The 19997-nt window shown below is 40.8% G+C and overlaps 1 protein-coding gene across 1 annotated transcript in view; it reads left to right on the top strand.

Moving 5' to 3' along the window:
* The window catches only part of cachd1 (cache domain containing 1), a 96910-nt gene extending 76941 nt beyond the window's left edge, over positions 1-19969 (top strand). The window contains exons 17-27 of the mRNA XM_063460289.1: positions 792-914; positions 1528-1627; positions 1734-1850; positions 2348-2508; positions 2799-2885; positions 5135-5251; positions 8488-8639; positions 9166-9327; positions 10014-10091; positions 11340-11441; positions 16290-19969. Coding sequence (XP_063316359.1) covers positions 792-914; positions 1528-1627; positions 1734-1850; positions 2348-2508; positions 2799-2885; positions 5135-5251; positions 8488-8639; positions 9166-9327; positions 10014-10091; positions 11340-11441; positions 16290-16540 — 1450 coding nt within the window. The 3' untranslated portion in view covers positions 16541-19969. The remainder of the gene's footprint in view (positions 1-791; positions 915-1527; positions 1628-1733; positions 1851-2347; positions 2509-2798; positions 2886-5134; positions 5252-8487; positions 8640-9165; positions 9328-10013; positions 10092-11339; positions 11442-16289) is intronic.
* The last annotated feature ends 28 nt before the right edge of the window (positions 19970-19997 follow it).

Below are 19997 nucleotides of genomic sequence, written 5' to 3' on the forward strand. Positions count from 1 at the left end.
TAGGCTCTCGGCCCAGAAGTCAGCTTAGCCAGACTGCACTATCTCTGAAGGCAGGAAGTAATCTGAGGGAAACTTAAGGAGCCCATTGACCATTCTGTGCTATAGGGTTGTTTTCCAAGCGAGATGATATCCTGTAACCAAATGGTCTGGGCTTAGTCACAATTGTCTTCAAGTGTCTTTTCTTTCAGAGTGCCCTCAGCCAAGTCAGCATAGTGCTACCAACTTCTGGTGGTACAAAAAAGAAAAAAACAAATAATATATCGAGTGTTCCACCATTTCCTTTGGCCAGTTATCACAGAACTGACTGCAGAATATTTTGTAGAATCAGGCCTAGGCTTAGAGACTTCAAAGGGCTGCAGCGGTGGTTGAACTCAAAGTATTTGTTTCGAGTTCAGTGAGCTTCAAATGCAAATCACCGCGATAGCCACAATGCCGCTTGCAGCAGTAAAAGAGCTGTTTACCACAGTCCGTGCAAGTGTTTAGCATACACAAACATTCCTCGTCAGTGTGTGCGAGATAAGGCTGGATTAGTGCTGTTGTACTCTCGCCTCAGTAAGCATAATATACAGTCTACAGTAAACACTGATTTCAGGAGATCAAGCAGTGTGTTATGTTTATTTCTTGTTTTGTGTGTTTACAAGGTCTATAGAAAAGTAGGGATCCTTGTGGGGATAACTGTACAGTGCCAAGTATCCTGAAGACGGACTTTTTCCAGATTTTGTTTCCCCTTTCCACAGAATTTAAAACCCCACTAATGCCTTTATTCTCTGTGTATTTTTGTCTATTCGTAGCTCTCAAATGGCACCTGGCTACGCTGTTGCAGTGATGGGTATAGACTTCACCCTTCGCTACTTCTACAAGGTCCTCCTGGACCTGGTGCCCATCTGCAACCAGGACAAAGGCAATAAGATCAGGTAAAAAGAGGATGGATTGTGTGGCTCCCTTCTTTTCTCTTCTCTATGCAAGTTTTTCCTTTCTCTTTTTCAGTGTCAATTTCTGTGTGAGGGAGCTAAATTTCTGTTCGGCTGAGCAAGAATTAAACTCGCCGGCTGTGCGTGAAGAATAAAGAAAGCCAGAGGAAGACATAAGCTGATTATCACAACATTCCTGCTGGAGATGTAGTGTTGCTCCTGCCTCTGTTCTACATACTTTCCCCAGCTTTTATGTCTGTTCTTTTCTTTATCTATCTTCTTCCACACCTGCCTCCCCCACCAACCCTCACTTCTTCTTTGTCTTTCTCCACTTTCTCTTGCTTCTTCTGTCATGCTCACTCTGTTGGTGTTTAGGGGTCATAAAAAACAGGATTAGCCCCCTGGAACCAAGAGGGCATGATTTGGAAAAACACACAAGGGACAGTGGGGAGAAGAACAGAGCTGTGTTATATAGATTAGGAATACAATATAGAAATAGCAATTAAATGTTCTGAGTGAAAACCTCAGTAATGGCAATGTTCTGACGAAGTACCGACTAAATTGATGAATTCATTAAGTTGATCCTGACTGCCAGTTTTATTCATTTTTATTTTAGGTGCTTCATAATGGAGGACAGAGGGTACCTGGTTGCTCACCCAACTCTCATTGACCCCAAAGGTCATGCCCCAGCAGAGCAACAGCACATCACACACAAGGTAAATGCACAAACACAAGTTAACATGGAAATAGGAATGGATAGAAACCTTTGGGAGTATGATATTGTCATAATTCTAATGAAGTCTATTTTCTTTCCTTTGGTAGGAGCCACTGGTGGCCAATGACATCCTAAACCACCCCAACTTTGTCAAGAAAAACCTCTGTAATAGCTTTAGTGACCGCACAGTCCAGCGCTTCTACAAATTCAACACCAGCATTGTGGTGAGTCGCATAAAAATGTAGCATAACTAGAGGTATGAATGTGTACTTTCATAGCATTCATACTGTAGTAGCAAAAACAGACACACTCCTCTGGGCCTCGCATAGCAATATGGAAAAATCTTGTAGTGTAACACTGCCATCTTGTGGTCATACGTGCTGTTGCAAACTTCTGTTTGCTATTTGTGATTCTGTTGAGTCTGTGTGGTTGGAAATGAAACATTCTCTGTGTCTTCGTCTTGCCCATCCTTACATGGGTAAAAAGCACTTTGAGACTGGTATTAGAAACTTCTGCTGCTCTTTAAAGCAAAAGTCCTTCAGTTTTTTAATGTAATGTACAATTTTTTGTTTTTGTCAGTTCAAAGTTTCTGTTTAGTGTGTGCAGTTTTGAAGTTTCTCTCACCTTTTTTTTAAAGAGGATTAAAAAGTATATTAAATTTCCATGGCATTGTGTAGCGATGTAGAGATTAGAGTGACCTCTCCAACTCTTTCTCCTTTAGGGGGACCTCACCAACCTGGTCCATGGTAGCCATTGTTCTAAATACCGCCTTACCAGAATCCCCGGCACCAACGCCTTTGCCGGCATTGTGAACGAGACGTGCGACTCCTTGGCGTTCTGTGCCTGCAGCACGGTAGACCGGCTGTGTCTCAACTGCCACAGGTCAGTACTGAATTCTCTTTACCGTTTAGCTCTCTGGCACATTAATGCTTTGTTAACATAAGGTAATGCTCCTGTTGAAAAATAAGACTGGGTCTGATTTTGCACAAATCCAACACCCAGAGTTTGATAGTTTGATGCAGCCGTGATGCTGCAGCTTGCACAGGTTCAGGAGTCACACAGTGACTTTTTCAGTCAAGGAATTTGCTTAAAAATTAAGCAAACATTAAGTTTGAATCAAACTGTGAATACAGGTTTCTCACTGACCTGCTGTTTAACTGTTTGCTGTTCAGAATGGAGCAGAATGAGTGCGAGTGTCCCTGTGAGTGCCCTCTGGAGGTCAATGAGTGTACAGGCAACCTCACCAATGCTGAGAACAGGTGGGTACATTGTCTAAAGCACATACACTTTACCCCTTCTGCCTTCAGAACTGTTCATGCCACTACACAACAAGGTTCTGGAAATATTCTGGAAATATTTTTCAGACATTTTGGTCCATTTGGACATGATGGTATCACACAGTTGATGCAGAATCGTGAATCCCTCGTGCGGACATATCTGAAAGGGTTTGAAAAGATTGAAATCTCATGACTGGGAAGCCATTTGTGTACAATAAACTCACTGTCATGTTCAACATGATTTGAGCTTTGTGACATGGTGTGTTGACCTGCTAGAAGTAGCCATTAGAAGACTGGTACACTGTAGTTATAAATATGTCTGTGAAGGTTCTCAGTCATCCAGGTCATCGTAGTTTCCAAGTTTTCCAAGATCCTTAGACTGTAGTCATAAAGCGATTTGGTCAGCAACAATATTCAGATAGGGTGTGGAGGATGGATCAAGCATAAATGTCGCAGCAGAAATGGAGACTCCTCAGACCACCCAAGGTTTTTCCAACCTTCTGTTGTCCAATCTCGGTGAGCCTGTGTGAATTGCATCCTCAGCTTCCTGTTCTTAGCTGACAGGAGCTGCACTCAGTGTGGTCTTTTGCTGCTGTAGCCCAACTCAAGAATCTTCAAGATTCCATTCAGAGATGCTCTTCTGCATACCTCGGTTGTAACAAGTCCTTGTTTGAGTAAACTGTTCCATTCCTACAAGCTTGAAGAAGTCTTCTGGCCATTCTCCTCTGACCTCAACAAGACATTTTCTCCCAGAGAACTGCCACTCGCTGGATATTCTCTTTATTTCGGATGATCTCTGTAAACAGAGAGATGGTAGATTAGCCTGTCTGGGACCAACAACCATGTTGCATTCAAAGTCATTTAAACCACCTTTCTTCTCCATCCTGATGCTTAATTTGACCATCATCGTGACCATGACTACATGGCTAAATCCACTGAATTGCTGCCACATGACTGGCAGATTAGATAGTTGTGTTATACTGCAGTTCAACAGATGTACGTAATGAAGCAGCCGGCGAGTTTACATTACTGCAAGTACACCATACATCTGCGATAATACTGTCCCAAGTTATAATCACCGAAGATGAGTTACAAATGACAGCAGAAAGAAATTACAGCTGACCTCAGCACTTACAGAATCTGAAAATAATGTCATAGAAAACAGTCAATGGTTTACACAAGATGCCTTTATATGACAGTATTAGGAAAACATGCTTGGCTTGCATACTGAACTACCCAGTGACTGCAGAGCAGTGAGATACCCACCAGAGAGCGCATTAGTCATTCTAGAGGGAGCTATGCCACACTATTTGCAAGGTAGTTGAGAAAATCCTCCCACATCTTATCAGGATTAAGTTCAGTCACTCTTGAGGCCGAACTTGGTTTTTTTTTTAATGGTTCTTAACTTTCAGATGATGCCTCTTTTCTTTTTCTTCTTGGACAAATAGTGATGCAGCTTGGTGTAAGACATAGCCCTCAGTTCCCTTTATGCCAGAAGTGCTTCAAAACGGTCTTTAAAAGGCCAGATGAAAGTCGTGCTGCTTTGATCTTAGATTTAAAGGAATGGGACGAAAGGGTTCTTGACTGTAAAATTAATTTCTCCAGCCGTCCTGCTTGCATGTGGTGTTTTAAAGGCCACCTGCTTTCTTCATTTCTAAGTTAAGAGTCCCTGTCATATTTCCCTCAACGTGTTTTGCAGACGTGCGTGACGCTTCAAACATTTTGAAAGCTTCCCGTGCAAGTGTTTGTGGGTGTTTTCTCACTTTTATATCTCTTGCTTTCCTGCTGCATCACTCTGTCTGTTCCAGGTCTTTTCCTTTACTGTTTAAGCCACTCTGCATCCCATCCATCATTCACAGTGCCTCTCACATTTCTCTCCCTTATTACACTCACCTCCTTTCATCAGCCATCAGCAGTCTTTGACAGCATGTCAATGTTTAAAATGCCAATTTCTCCTTTATTTCAGGAAGACGTGCAATTATATTTTTTCACTGTCAGTTTTTTTTTCCCTCTGTATTTGTCTGGCAGCATCGACGTGTGTCTCTTTAGAGCTGATTGACGTGGTGAAGACATTTCTTTGTGTGCTCGTGCTTTGATTTTTATTTTTTTATGATCTTTTTTCCCCAGTTTAATCATATTTAATGGTAGGATTCGGGTTTATATTGTCTAGTTGATGTAGTTGATTTGTGTTTTGACCAAGAAAATGTCTTTTTTTGGTGTATTTTTCTTAGGAATCCCAGCTGCGAGGTGCATCAAGAGCCTGTCAGTCTGAATGTGATTGATCCCAGCCTGCACGACACACTGCCCCAGTGTATCAACACCCGCTGTAGCCAGAGATACACCAGCAGGTACGTACACCAACTGTGCACATTTGGTACACTTTGACAGGTGTAACGGCACAGTGATAGAGAGCCAGTGACCAACAAAAGGTAGCAACACAAACGCATAAAGATAATATGAAAAAGGCCATATTTACAAATAATTTGTACATAATGATGCAAATCAACACCATACTGCCACCTGGTGGTAAGCAAATATTAATTTCTCAAATCCCTAATTGTTTGACTAACTCCTTAAACTACTTATCCTGGAATCATGATGCTGTGTGATACAGTACAGAGTCTGTTACAGTCTGCTGATGAATAAATAAAGAGCATTTTAAAATGACATGCTTTTATAATATCACTAATATGCTTATTAATTGTGGTCAAATGTTACTAAAATGAATAAACCAAACATAGACAATTAGCTCTTTGCTTTGTAAGTTAACAGAAATATTATTCATACGGTCTCTAAAAAGTGGTGTCATAGTGTAAAACCATCATCATCATCATCATAGTTTATTTATATAGCACACAAGGCTGACCAAAGAGCTGAACAATAGAAATATAAGAGATACAATAAGAATAATAAATATGATAAAATAATAAACATAGCAAAAACAATAAAATATAAGTAAATACAAGTCAGTTAACCACTGAGTCAAAAGCCAGCGAATAAAAATGTGTTTTCAATCTGGATTTAAAAACCAGCACTGATGTCGATCGCCTAATGTGAAGAGGAAGATTATTCCAAAGCTTTGGAGCCACGATAGAGAACGCTCGGTCTCCTCTCAGTTTCAGCCGTGATTTGGGGACTGAGAGCAACAGCTGCTCAGCTGACCGGAGTGAACGAGTGGGGACATAGGGCTTCAGCAAATCAGACAAATATGCAGGTGCCAGACCATTTAAAGATTTAAAAACCAATAAAAGAACTTTAAAATGAATCCTTAATTCAATTGGCAGCCAGTGCAGGGACGCCAGAACCAGAGTAATGTGCTCAAATTTCTTTCTACCAGATAAAAACCGTGCCGCAGCATACTGTACTAGTTGCAGGCGTGTCAGAGTGCCCAGTCCAACCCCTATTAAAAGGGAGTTGCAATAATCCAAGCATGAGGTTATAAAAGCGTGGATAACAGTCTCCAAGTCACGCCTTGAAAGAAAAGGTTTAACCTTCAACAGACGCCTGAGTTGATAAACTGATGATTTCACCACCCATTCACGTGGCCCTCAAAAGTAAGTGCAGAGTCGATTTTTAACCCAAGATTGGTAATCGAGCTCTTCAGGTGAGGGGTCAGAGCAGCAAGGTCAACATCAGGGACATCAGAGGAACGATTCGGGCCAAACAGAATTGCTTCCGTTTTACGTTCATTAAAATTTAAAAAGTTTAGAGCCATCCATGACTTAACATCGCTAAGGCAATCAAGCAGGAGTCTAATTGGGGAGCTATCAGAACGACTGAAAGGAAAATAAAAACCATGGTAATAGTGGACATTAGGTTGTAATTTATAGTGCTCAAAAAATTAAAGGAACACTTTTAATAAGAGTACAGCGTCAAGTCAGTTAAACTTTTAAGTAGCAGAGTTCCAGCTGTTTTGGTGTTGATACATTGACAAAAGATTCACTAGAGGGGCAACAATGAGACAACCCCCAAAAGAAGGAGTGGTTTTACAGGTGGAAACCTCTGACTTGGGCAGGGAGTTACTCTAGGAGAGCTGGACAGGGAGGTGGAAGACCTTTAACCCTGTGGAAGGCCCTGTGCTCACTGCCCAGCACTGTGGAGCCAGATTGGTGTTTGCCATAGAATACATGAATTGGCAGGTCCACCATTGGCAACTTGTGAAGAAGAAAAACTGCAGAGAACGTTATGATGCTTGTAACATCGTTCAGCATGACCAGTTTGGTGGTAGGTCAGTGATGGTCTGAGGAGGCATATCCATGGAGGGACGTACAGACCTCTACAGGTTAGACAATGACACCCTGACTGCCATTAGGTATCAGAATGAAATCCTGGATTGTCAGACCCTGCACCGGTGTAATTGGTTACACTGTCAGGCATGAATACCAGCACATAAGGGTCAGGCGAACCACAGAGTACCATTTTGAGTTGCTGCAATATCATTTTGGCAAAGTGGCCCAGCTTGCTGTATAATTTTCTTCCCCCCAGTAAGATCTGATGTGTTTTTTTGTTTTTGTTTTTTTGTTTTTAAGTGTTCCTTAAATTTTGAGCAGTTTATGTGTAATTATTTGTAATGACACTTTATGTCGTCATCTGTTTTGGAGCAGTATGGAGAAATTGCAGTAGTAACGGGTCTCCAAAAGTTGAATCTGTTCATCTGGACGTAGCGTTTTGTGGGAGAAACGTTTCGTCACTCATCCAAGTGACTTCTTCAGTCTCAGACTTTCAGTCATTATGCAAATGTACTGTTTATAAGATTGGGGAAACCTGCAGTCAGCTGAGACTGAGGAAGTCACTTGGATGAGTGACGAACGTTTCTCCCACAAAATGCTACGTCCAGATGAACAGATTCAACTTTTGGAGATTTACTTTCCTGGATGATTGAGAATGCATCAAGAAGTAGTAACGGGTATTGCACCTGGTTTTTACATGATTAAATGACTTTCCAGATAACAGATGAAATGAATAAATTGTAACTTTTGTTTTTATTTCACTTGGAAACAACAGGAAGAATGCTTTTGAGGGCTGTCATATAGTAATTGTTTATTTTGCCTTTCGAGAAATCTTATTTTGAAGGTAGTAACCAGTTTGATTCTTTCCTTTTGTTTTTTTTTTGCATTGTATAATACAGTCTAATCAACCTACTATCAGGTTATTATGAAATAATAGTTATATATAAAAAAAATACATTATTGCACCAATATAACCTTATTACTACTCAAGCACTGAGTTTTACCATATCGTAACCAAAATATTACTCTACTATTGCTGAACAGTTTTGCTTCATTGCTACTAAAGTATCTTTCGTCAGTATTACTTTTTCTTTTTATCTCGCACTACACTATTGCAAAAAATTTCAGCCTTATATTAGATTCATAAATCTGATTAATGCTTTGGCAATCACAGTCAGACAAGTACCGACTGTACTTTCAGCTGCTCCCTTATTCACAAGGGCTTGCAGAATCAAGTAGCTCCATGTGTATATTACTTTATTACCTCATTGTTGTCAGTCCCTGTTATTTCCATGTTTTTGCCAAACTGTAATATAATGTATCAACTGCTTGACATCTGTGTTCTGCGTCCCCAGTGACTGTTTCGGTGTGCTGGACTGCGAGTGGTGCATGGTGGACAGTGATGGGAAGACTCACCTCGACAAGCCTTACTGTGCCCTGCAGAAGGAGTGTTTCGGCGGCATTGTTGGTGCCAAAAGTCCCTATGCAGATGGCTTGGGGCTTATGGGTGAGTTCTTTACCCAAAGAAATTTAGATTTTTTTTCCAATTTATTATATATGTCCTCTTTGGACCCTTGGCCTCATCAACATATTTATTAAATGTTTTAGAGTTGTAGATTGAGCCCACCATTATGAACCATTATGAGGCCTTTTTATTGAATACTCTGTAGGGCACCTTCATAGTGATGAAAAAAGCAACAGCACAAGAAGTCAAAGTTAAATAATTTCTTTCAGGTCCTTAAGACAACAGTTTTATTTATATTTATATTTTTCCCTGAAACTTTTCCGTTGCCTGGTAATTTTCTTTGGAAGGAGAATTGGCCGTCTTCCTGCAGTTGAAGGCTTTTTCAGTGGTACTTCACACTGACGAGAGAATAGAAGCGAGGGAGAAAATGTACCAGCATCTCAGCGGGAGTGAGGATCTGAGCCCGAGCTGTTTGATACTGGCTTGTTGTATTGTCTCTACTTGAGCCATCTGAAATCCTTTGTGACTTCTTTAAAAGAAAACCTTCTGTCTGTTCTCTCTTCTGCAGATGAGGAGGTAGCCTCTTTGAACATGATCAAGAGCGCCCCTGTGGGTCCAGTCGCTGGGGGCATTATGGGATGCATCATGGTGCTGGTGCTGGCTGTGTATGCATACAGACACCAGATTCACAGGCGCTCGCACCAGCACATGTCTCCGCTAGCTGCGCAGGGTAGGACTAATGCATAAATTCCCATATTTGTTTTGTCACACACCTTTTGTGAAGCTGTGGAGAATCTCAGAGCTGTGAAAGTGCATCTGGTTTGCCTGTATTTGTAACACTGGAAAAAAGTTACAAGAACTACAATGTTTGTTATGTTTATTTTAGTTTAAATGATGTCATTTCTTTAAAAAAAAAAAAAAAAAAGAACAGACAAAAACAAAGCCTTAAAGGAATGTGATTAACAAGCGCTACAGCAACTGGCGAGTGCCGCTGGAGCTAAACAGCTGACATTAGCATCAGCACAGCAGCAGCTGCTGCTTCTGTATGATTTGTGTAATTACACAGAAATATTGACAAAAACATCAAACAAGATTACAACCTCATTAAAGCTCCTCAGTCCAAGTCACTTTCAGCCTGGCAGTTTGGTAAACAACCTGGAATAGATAGTGGAGAGTGTGGCTACGTTATCACGGGGTATTAGTCTGAGCAGTTGGCTCATAGATTCAGAGTTACTCAGCTTTGTGTACTTAGGTGTCAGTGCTTTCACCAAAAACACATATACATGGCAACTTAAGCTGCAGCTTTTGGGGTGCAGCCTAATGCCTACTGAATATCTACAGTTCCCACATGCACACACATTCATGTGTTTGTTTTCATCATTCTTACTCTTCTTCTTTTTCTCCACGTCGCTTCAGAAATGTCGGTGAGAATGTCCAACCTTGATAATGAAAGAGATGAGAGGGATGAAGACAGTCACGAGGACAGAGGAATCAGTGAGTGTTGTCTGATGTCGTACTGATCTACACTATATTGCCAAAAGTATTCACTCATCCATCCAAATCATCTAATACAGGTATTCCAGTCACTTCCATGGTCACAGGTGTATAAAATTAAGCACCTAGGCATGCAGACTGCTTCTACAAACATTAGTGAAAGAATGGGTTGCTCTCAGCAGTTCAGTGAATTCCAGTGTGCCACTGATAGGATGCCACATGTTTGATAAATCCAGTCCTCACTAGTAAATATTCCACAGTCAGCTGTTAGTGGTATTATAACACAGTGGAAGCAGCTGGGAACAACAGCCACAGTCAGCCACAAAATGGTGGTGGGTCATATGAAATCACAGAGCCTCAGATGCTAAGGTGCATAGTGCATAGGTCACCAACCTTCTGCAAAGTCTGTTACTACAGACCTCTAAACTTCATGTGATTAGCTCAAGGTTAGTTCATAGAGAGCTTCATTGAATGGACTTCCATGATGGAGCTGCATCCAAGCTTCACATCACCAAGCGTAATGCAAAGTGTCCGATGAAATGGTATAAATCACGCTTCTCCGTCTGGCAATCTGATGGACAAGTCTGGTTTGGTGGTTTCCAGGAGAACAGTCTATGTTGTGCCAACTATAAAGTTTAGTGGAGGGGGGATTATGGTGTGGGATTATTATTCAGGAGTTTGGCTCAGCCCCTTAGTTCTAGTGAAAAGAACTCTTAATGCTTCAACATACCAACACATTTTGGATAATTTCATTCTCCCAACTCTGCTCCCAATATGGAGATGGCCCACATGACTGTGCACCAGTGCACAAAGCAAGGTCCATAAAGACATGGATGAGCGAGTTTGGTGTGGAAGAACTTGACTGGCCTGCACAGAGTCCTGATCTTAACCCAACAAAACACCTTTGGGATGAATTTAAAGGGAGACTCTGAGCCAGGCCTTCTCATCCATCTTTCTGACCTCACAAATGAGCTTCTGGAAGAATAGTCAAAATTCCCATAAAGATTCCTAAACCTTGTAAAAAGCCTTCCCAGAAGAGTTGAAGCTGTTAAGGGTGCGCCATCATCATATTAAACCCGATGAATTAGGGATGGGAGGTTCATATGCATGTGAAAGCAGATGAGCAAATACTTTTGGCTATATAGTATAACATATCATGAACATTTTGTACATTTATGTAGAACCTTACTTTTAGACAGCAGAGATGCCCATCTTCGCCTTGACCCATGTGCTCTCTTTTATTTTCAGTCAGCAATACTCGATTCATAGCTGCAGTGATCGAGAGACACACTCACACCCCCGAGCGGAGGCGGAGGTACTGGGGGCGGTCTGGGACAGAGAGTGACCATGGTAAGAGAACCATTTGGGCACACAGAAACCGGGATATTTACGATGAAGCTGTGTGCAGCTGTGACAGCGCTGTATGTCAGTGCTGATGGAAAGCGGAACTGAGTCAGTCATACCTGAAATGTCAGCAATGCTGTGTCAAAACAAAACCACTGATTTAACTATTTCGAGAGTTCCTGATTCTTACTGATAGTTGCAGTTTCAAGAAGGTTAGCGCAAAAAAGCCTAAATCGATCCCAGTCAAGCTAAGTCATTATGGTGGCTGAGGAAGCCTGTAATGAGTGGGTGTTGATAATTTAAGTAATAGTTGCCTTAATTCTGTGTAATTCTTGTATAACAGCTCAGCCTAAATGAATGTGGTTTACGGAAAATGAATCACTGGTTACAAAACTGGACCATACTGTACTTTATAAAGTGTTACTCACATCAGTTTGCCTCCAGCAAAGATTGTATTTATATTGCGATTTTGAATATTGCTATAACATATAAATATTCATTTGCATGGCTTGTCCAGGAAGTGAAGGGCAGACTGCATGCAAGCTCCGCTTCAGAGTAATCTGCCACTAAGGCTGCTTCTCCTTTGTTCTTAAAGGAGGAGGTTAGAGTTTAAGGGAACGATCAGGAGGTTTGCTGAACATGATCATCTAGGAGAAGACCCCCAGGGTCACAGAGGATCACAGTATCGCTGCTGACTTGGAAAAAGCTCAAGAGTTTGAAGATGTTGGATAAATATTGCCCATTAAAAGTCTGTCACAGTGGCCTGGGCTAAAAGTAGCGACGTAACATGAAATCAAGTTTGTACTTTATTGAACATAAAACCTTAAAATGATTCATTTTAGCTACATAGTGTCATAACAGATCTGCAGTTAGCTCTCAGTTCCTGTGCTTTGGTGCATCTCCTGGCTTGTTCTTTTTGTTATATCACAGTTCTGAACCGTGTTTTCTCTTATCTTTAGCTCTGGAAGAGCTGCTCATGTTCACTGTTAACATTTGTAGAACTCGCAAGTCTGACGCTCAATGTGGATGGACAGTTTCACCCACATGGGCACTTACCACCTACATGTGGCATCACTCCACTTCCTGGCAGTGAGTGTCTCGGTTAGTTGTTGCATAACTGATGATGCCAGAGAGAAGAGGGATGAATATGAAGAGAGGAGAGTGGGCTAAAATGTAACAGAACGAGCTTGTCTGCTGTGTGCTGCATACAGTATTGATTGTAGGAACAGTGGAACGTGGTTCTTTTTCTCTACTTCCACCTCTCTTTCGTGCAGTTTTTCAAGGATTAGATGTATTTATTTGATACAACATTTGATTATCATACTCTTGCCGTAAAGATTAGAGTGTAATGCAATGATGTAAACTGGCTAATACCACAAGCAGTCTTAATATTTTGTGCAGCTGAAGATGGGGAGGGTTTGCAAAATGAAACATGGAGAACAAGTGGGGAGATGGGGAGATGCAAAAATGATGAAATGAGGGAAATAAGTAAAAAGCAAGGGCAAGAGGACAGGAAGAGAGAGGAAGATGAGTAAGAAATAATGGAAAGAGTGGGTGTTAGTCCATTAGTGAATATAACTTTACACATACACAAGCATTACTAGCTTCAAAGTTGCTGCTTGTCTCTCATCAGTCAAAGGTTCCTTCCCACCATTATTCAGTCACTCAGACTTGCACACAAGCCTATATACAGATCACCAAAAACAGACCATTAAGTCTGCTGAGTGACGCACAAACTCTGTTTGCTGTGTGGTCTGCTTTAAGGATAAGCTTCCAGGCAACAGTTCAAACCAACCATTAAGGAACGTGTGCTGCATATAGCCATATAATCTCCAAGTTTAATCCACACACCTGGCAATTTTCAGTCTGTTTGTACTTCAAACATTTGAATGCTATGTAACCCAACAAACTTTTAGAACTAGAATAGGAATGTTTAACCTTTAAGAAAAGACAGAATGGCAATGGCCCCATCCTGTATTAGGTATCGTGTATATAATTGTCAGCTGTTTACATTGATATTTATGTATAATCTACCTATAAATTATAAGCCAAAAAAGCTTAATTACTAATGAATTACGACTAAATATGATTTTGAACAGTGTTTAAAAGTACATGTTTACCTGGTCACTAAAAGAGCGAAGGGCATGAGTTTTAAAATGTTGCTACAGGTCAGACACTTCACTTAACATTATTATTAATAATAATAATAGAGCCTTTTAATTAAGGATTAAACTATTAAAAAGTATTGTTTTGTAATAGTTTGAAATTTTGAATTTGCTTTCTAGCTAAGATCTAAAATTTAACTTTTGATTATATAGCTAGCAGCTAGTAGCTTAGCTTAAGTTAGCTAATCACTGCATACAGAAGTCTGGCACCAAACTCCCCATAAGACAAATCTGATTTTTTTTGCAACTAGCTTTATAAGAAGCAGTGACCAAAAAAGGACAGCCATAATGGATTTTTTTTTCTTTCTTTCTTTTTTTTTTTCTTTTAATTTTGGACGACATGAAGGCTAGTTGCTTTACCCTATCTGATATTGACGCTAAGCTAATTGGTTATTAGAGCTTTATTCTTAACATCCATATGAGAGAGTGGTATCAATGTGTTTGTCTAATTCTCACTAAGAAAGCAAACAGGTTTGCCAAGTTTTTCACCTGTTTAAAGTTGTTAGAGGAAAAATTGCAGTTCTATCTTCAAGGCATAATAACATGGTAGTTTAGCTCGGCCTCCCTTCATCTCATGACATTAAGTAGGATTTGATATCCTCCACCTGGTGCAGCTGTAAATGGTCAGCAGTGCACAGTTAGCGGTAGATTTACCTGAAGCACTGGGTTATTGCTTTTGGGAAAACTGGGAAAAATTGTGACAAAGTTGGCACCTTCCATGTCTGGAACTTCTTTGTCTGTTGTCTTAGGCCAGCTAATCTTTGGAGGATCAGGAAAAGAACAGTATAAATAAACTTACATACAAGTCATTCCCTTACCTGAACCGGTTGTTGGTTATTGTTAAGAGGAAGATGAGAAACATCACCTTAATGCCACACTGGATTGATGCTGGAATTTGTTTTAAAGAAGACATAATAATTATAATAGTAATGATAACAGGTATTATTTCAGGATATCTGGTTTTCATGGTTTATAATCCAAAATCATTAAACAAAAGACAGCTTGAAATATTTCACTTTATTTGTAATGATAATGATGTAATGATAAGAAGATATGAATGTTTGCATTAAATTATGAAAAAAACTTTTTAAAACTGCATTAGTAGAGTTCTAACATGACTGGTTTATTGTTTTGAGTGAAGTGCTTTTTAGCATCAGTAGGTTACCATTACTGTTGTGAGCAGCAGCAATTGTAGGCTTGGACCTGGGCGTTGGTATAGCAAATATTAAGCTGGATTGCTGCTGGAAAATATGAACCCAGCAGCCCTGCAAAACTGATCGCTCTCTGATGGTTTAGATGTTCAAGTGTCAGATGTTTTTCAGATAGAAAATGGTTATTCTGACATAAATTTAATGCAGGGCCAGACCCGTAAACACACATACTTCTAACCCCACTGCCTTCAGCCCGCGTGCCACAGATGTGTTCGAGTGTCTCTGGAGGTTTAATGTTTCATCATCCAAAATGACAGTGATTTTTCTATAAATATAATCATAGAGGCACTCAGGCTTACAGGGTTATTTACTCAAACAGTAATAACAGATTGGTGTTCCACAGAGCAGCACGGCTGGTGTCTTTTCAGAAGCTGAAAAAGATGGGGATAAAGGACTAAGGAATGTGGATTTATTTTCACATAGACTCTAAAAAAGCATTTTTAGTCACACACTGTGTTTTTAGATGCTTTTTTATGGGCTTCAGGGTGGTGAAATCCACTTAGATTATAAATGGGATCTGCACTAACGTTTCCATTTAGGTGAAAAATCAGAAATAATTACTAAAGAGAATTTATTTTATAGAAATTGCCCAAAGTAGAAGCTTTGCTGGGCAGGATGCAAATAATTGCAGTCCACAATCTGTGAGAATCATTACACATTGACCTAACAACCAAAAGGTCCCCGGTTTGATCCCAGGGAGGAGACACAAATCATCTTTGGGGCAACTGGTCTAAACAATCTGCCCAATCAAACATGAAGAGCTGCCTGCTGTGACGATCCTTTATGAATAAACCCAAAGCCACAGTATATGGTAGCTTAAAGCAGTCAACAAGTGACCTCTGGAGTCGGTGTATTTCGGCCTGTCACGTTCTTCTCATATGGTTTCTCAGTGACTGCACTTCCCTGTTGCTAAGTTCAGTTAGCAGCGTGCGCCAGGAGCCACGTCAGCCCATTTTTCTGCCTCCTCGGGCTAAACGTGTGTGCGAGATGTGTAAGAATGAGATCATAAATATGCATGTCTTTTTTTTTATTGTTATTATTTCAAACTGAGCTGAAAACATAAGGAGTAAAAAAAAGCCCCTGGGGAATGTTTACTTGTTAATGTGTCATCAAATGCCACCAAATAGTGCCGTCAAATAGCTTGTACTGCACTCAGAAACATTATGAGCTGCCGTGTGCTCACAGGAACGTTTCTGTGCTGAATATTCACGATCGGAGAGCGTCATTAGTTAGCTGAGTTGTTGCATTTTATGGTGCCTTCCCATTTCTATTAAAGCGGAGCGCAGGCGTCATTACCGACAGGTCCACGTGTGCAGGGACTGTTGAGTTTTGCTTTGCCACGCTGCCTTCTTCATTTAGTTTCAAACTTTGAAACATATATTTAAGAATTTTTTGCTTAAGATTTCAAAATTGCCCAGTAGTTTTGAGGGAAAGGATTGTGAAATAACCCCATCCTCTGCACATCTTTTTGTGTCCAGGCTACAGCACGATGAGCCCGCAGGAGGACAGCGAGAATCCGCCTGGAAACAACGACCCTCTTTCGGCCGGCGTCGACGTTGGCAACCACGACGACGACCTGGACCTGGACACTCCCCCGCAGACGGCGGCATTGCTCAGCCACAAGTTCCACCCCTACCGGCACTCGCACGCGCACCACCACCCGCTGCACACGCATACGCACCACCTGCAAGCAGCGGTGACGGTGCACAGCGTGGACGCAGAGTGCTGATCCTCCTGAAGGGACCGGAACTGTTCTTTTGTTTTGTTTTTGTTTTTTATTAAACATAAAAAAAAGACACTGGTGTGTAAGTAGAGAGCACACACAGTTGGAGGGCGACGCCACAGGTAGACTTAGTGAAGCTTCAAGATCTCATTGTGCCAACATCTCAGTCTTGAACCCTCTTTCATTTAACCACATTTAAAAGCGGACACGTGTACGCGGCCCCACTTGGGCCAGTGGATGTAACCAAGTGGGACTTCCTGTTATTTTTCTGAAGGACTCGAGATTAAGAGCACGTAACAGCCTTCAGACGCAAACGGAAACGCTGTGTGAGACCATTTTTTGGCCTTCACTGAGGACGGGACACAACTGGAAGCTAAAAGCCTTCTTGAGGGAGGTCAAAGATTGTTATTATTCTCCAGGACCAGTGGATTTTTACAGTACAAGCACTCATGTCGGACCCCTTTTTAAAACAGGGCTAAATCCCGAACTCCACACAGGTTGGAACATTTATGGAAACTGTGGGACATCTCTGAAGGAGAGTGAAAATACTGCATTTTTGAAAAGTGAACTGGATCTAGTGAGATTCTAAAACAGCCTCTATTTCAACTTTACTCTCCAGGAAGAAGCTCTGGGGTTTGTTTTATTCTTTTTTTCTTTGTTTTCTCTGAAAAGCAGCTGCCTTTATCCAAAGCAGTGGCTGCTGGTCTGACACACAGCAGTGTGGCACGATATCTGGACTTTTCCATGAATGTTTGTGAACTTCAAAGTAGGAAGAAAAGGCTTCAATATTCACAGAAACGCAAGAAGAAACACTTTAAAGAGGAAAATATTATTTTTCTACTATTTATTAAAGGTAGATTTTCAAGAGAGGAAAGCAGCGCAAATATGACAGCAGTCGGGGTGCATCAGACACACCGGCCCACTTCCTGCAACCAGTGCATTAATTTTTGGGACTCATTATTTTTCTGTTTTTTTTTCCTTTCTTAAAATATTTGTGAATTTATTTTTGAATTTTAAGAATATCAGTACTATAACTGGGATTATTCTCATTTCTTTTTTACCAGACCGAGGGATTCCAGTGCAGCTCGTTTGCATTTTCTTTTACATGTTCTTTTATAATTGAATAATCTCCCTTGGATCCCCATTTCTAAGTGCACTCAGCGGTCAGTTCATGAGGTGCACTGGTCCAGGCACAACAGTCCTGCTGTAAATTCGACTTTTATGACACTTCATTTCACTGTTCATTTGATTCTATTTCTCCATGCTCAGGTCAAAGGTGACATTTTCCCCCTCATGTACACAAGTAGGAAAACACTTCTTACTCTAGAGCCTTACCTTTTATGATGAAAGTGTTTTCTTTATGAAAGCATCACCAATATTTACAGCTTTTTAAAGATCAGTGTTAAAGCAGGGCTGTTGTGTTGAATTACACCATCTTGTTCTGGCGTACCTTAAAGCGGCCTCCCAGTAGGGAGATCTGCTCCTTTTCAGACTCGCTGGAAAACATCCTCTTTCTGATCTCGTCATGTTTTCGAGAGGCAGAACTTCTGTATTCGCTGCCCTTTTTTTGAGCCTCTTGGGGACTGAGCGAGGACGACACCAGTGCACAAAAAAAGAAACCATAACCAAAAGAAAAACAGAAGAATAGACAATCCCTGGCTTTCGTCACTGCTGGGAATTTGGTGTGTGAGGATTAGCAGAGACCCTCACAGAGAATGAGTGCTGCCCACTCTGTCTGCCTGAATAAGAAAAACCAGTACAGAGTGCTTCTTGTTTTATCACAACCTTTCACTTTTGAGGCTAAGCTAATGCTCTGGGTGTGTGTCTGTTAGGGTTGTGCGCGCTGGATTTTTATACAAAACGGAATTAAATTTCCACCTAAGATAACCAAGATGGAAGTCTCCTCCTCGTCAAAGAGGGAAAAGGAGATGCTGCTGCTGTTTTACAGAGGTTACACCCCATCAGTTGGCTCCTCTGTGGTTAACCACTCAAAAATGTATTTTTTACAGAGTGAGTGTGTGTTTGTGTTGGAGAGAGCGTGACTGTTTCTCAGTGTGCATGTGCCTGTGTGTGTGTGTGTGTGTGTGTGTGAGATGAAAGGATGACTATCCACCAGGAACATTTTCATTGAATGCATTATTTTTCAACATAGTATTAGAGAATTATAGGCGAAAATGATTGATCAAGAAATCCACTTATTTTTATTGAGATGAAGAGTCACATGACCCGATCTGTGCATTTGTGAGTTTGTTCAGCTGATCGAATCATGTCAGTGCGGCATCCGTGTCTTGTTTTTTTCCCTTCCGCCTTTTCAGGTGCCGAAATGTTTATTGTTCTTCAGAGATTCACTATGAAGTGTAAATACGGAGTCACAAATAGCTATTAATAACCTGTACACTCCATCGTTTTATGTTGTTAAGACATGATGTATGCTTCAAATGATGCTCAGATATTTGGGTTGATATGTTCTGTTTATGGTGTCTCATTATTTTTATTTTATTTGGATGCCTCGGATGTGTTTTGTTTGTTTGTTTGTTTTTTTGGGAGATTTATTTTTCTTTAGGTCCATATTGGATGGAAGTCAGTACTTGGTGATATTAATACACACTTTTTATGTTTAAAAGACTTCTAGTTTTTAAAATTTTTATCGTGTTTTGTGTCTTGGAAATGCTAAAGAAAACTTCTCTCTCGTGCGCTCGCGTAGGTTCGTCACATAGCAGTACTACACACCTTGTCACTCACTAATGACGAGCCAGCTGCCTTGTAGTGGGTTAGAGTTTATGCCGTGCTACTTAAGACTTTCGCCCGTATTCATTTACAGTCGTTTTGGCGCGTTTGACACTTGAGGAGAATATTTACATTTGCACATTCAGTGTGAGCCCATTACACTTTCATCTGCACAAGTGCTAAATAATTTGACGGCTCTGACAGAGTTGACACATTACCGTGTGCCCGTTTTGTCTTGGTGCGTGTTCGTGTTTAGGGTTCCCGCTCATGACCGGGATCACAGGAGACGTTTGCCAGCTCGTCATGCCGTCGGATTTACCCACCTGCAAGGAATTCAGATCACAAACAGTGACTGATATTCCAAAATGTCCTCCTTTCCCCCCCCCCCAAAAAAAACACTCTACGGTACGTCATTTCAGTTCAGCCTCGTAGCAGTTATTAGAACAAATGCAGTCTCAACAGTATTTTTTTAAACGTGCGTGTTTGTTTTTTTTCCTCAAAAGTGAGTGCACCATTAAAAGCTTATTTTCCAGGAGAGTTTTAATCAGTATTTAGCAGCTGTTGTAAACAAGTATATATATACAGAACACTCTAAAATGCAAATAATGTACTGAAGGAACATGTGTATGTCACCCCCCCCACCCCCACCTCATGTATCATATAAAGTTATCAAATTGAGATTTATTGCAATGTGATAAAGTCCATTTTACACCCAAACTTTGTGGCATTCTGATTC

The sequence above is a fragment of the Pelmatolapia mariae genome, linkage group LG17 (genome assembly GCF_036321145.2).
Source record: "Pelmatolapia mariae isolate MD_Pm_ZW linkage group LG17, Pm_UMD_F_2, whole genome shotgun sequence".
NCBI classification, from domain to species: Eukaryota; Metazoa; Chordata; class Actinopteri; order Cichliformes; family Cichlidae; genus Pelmatolapia; species Pelmatolapia mariae.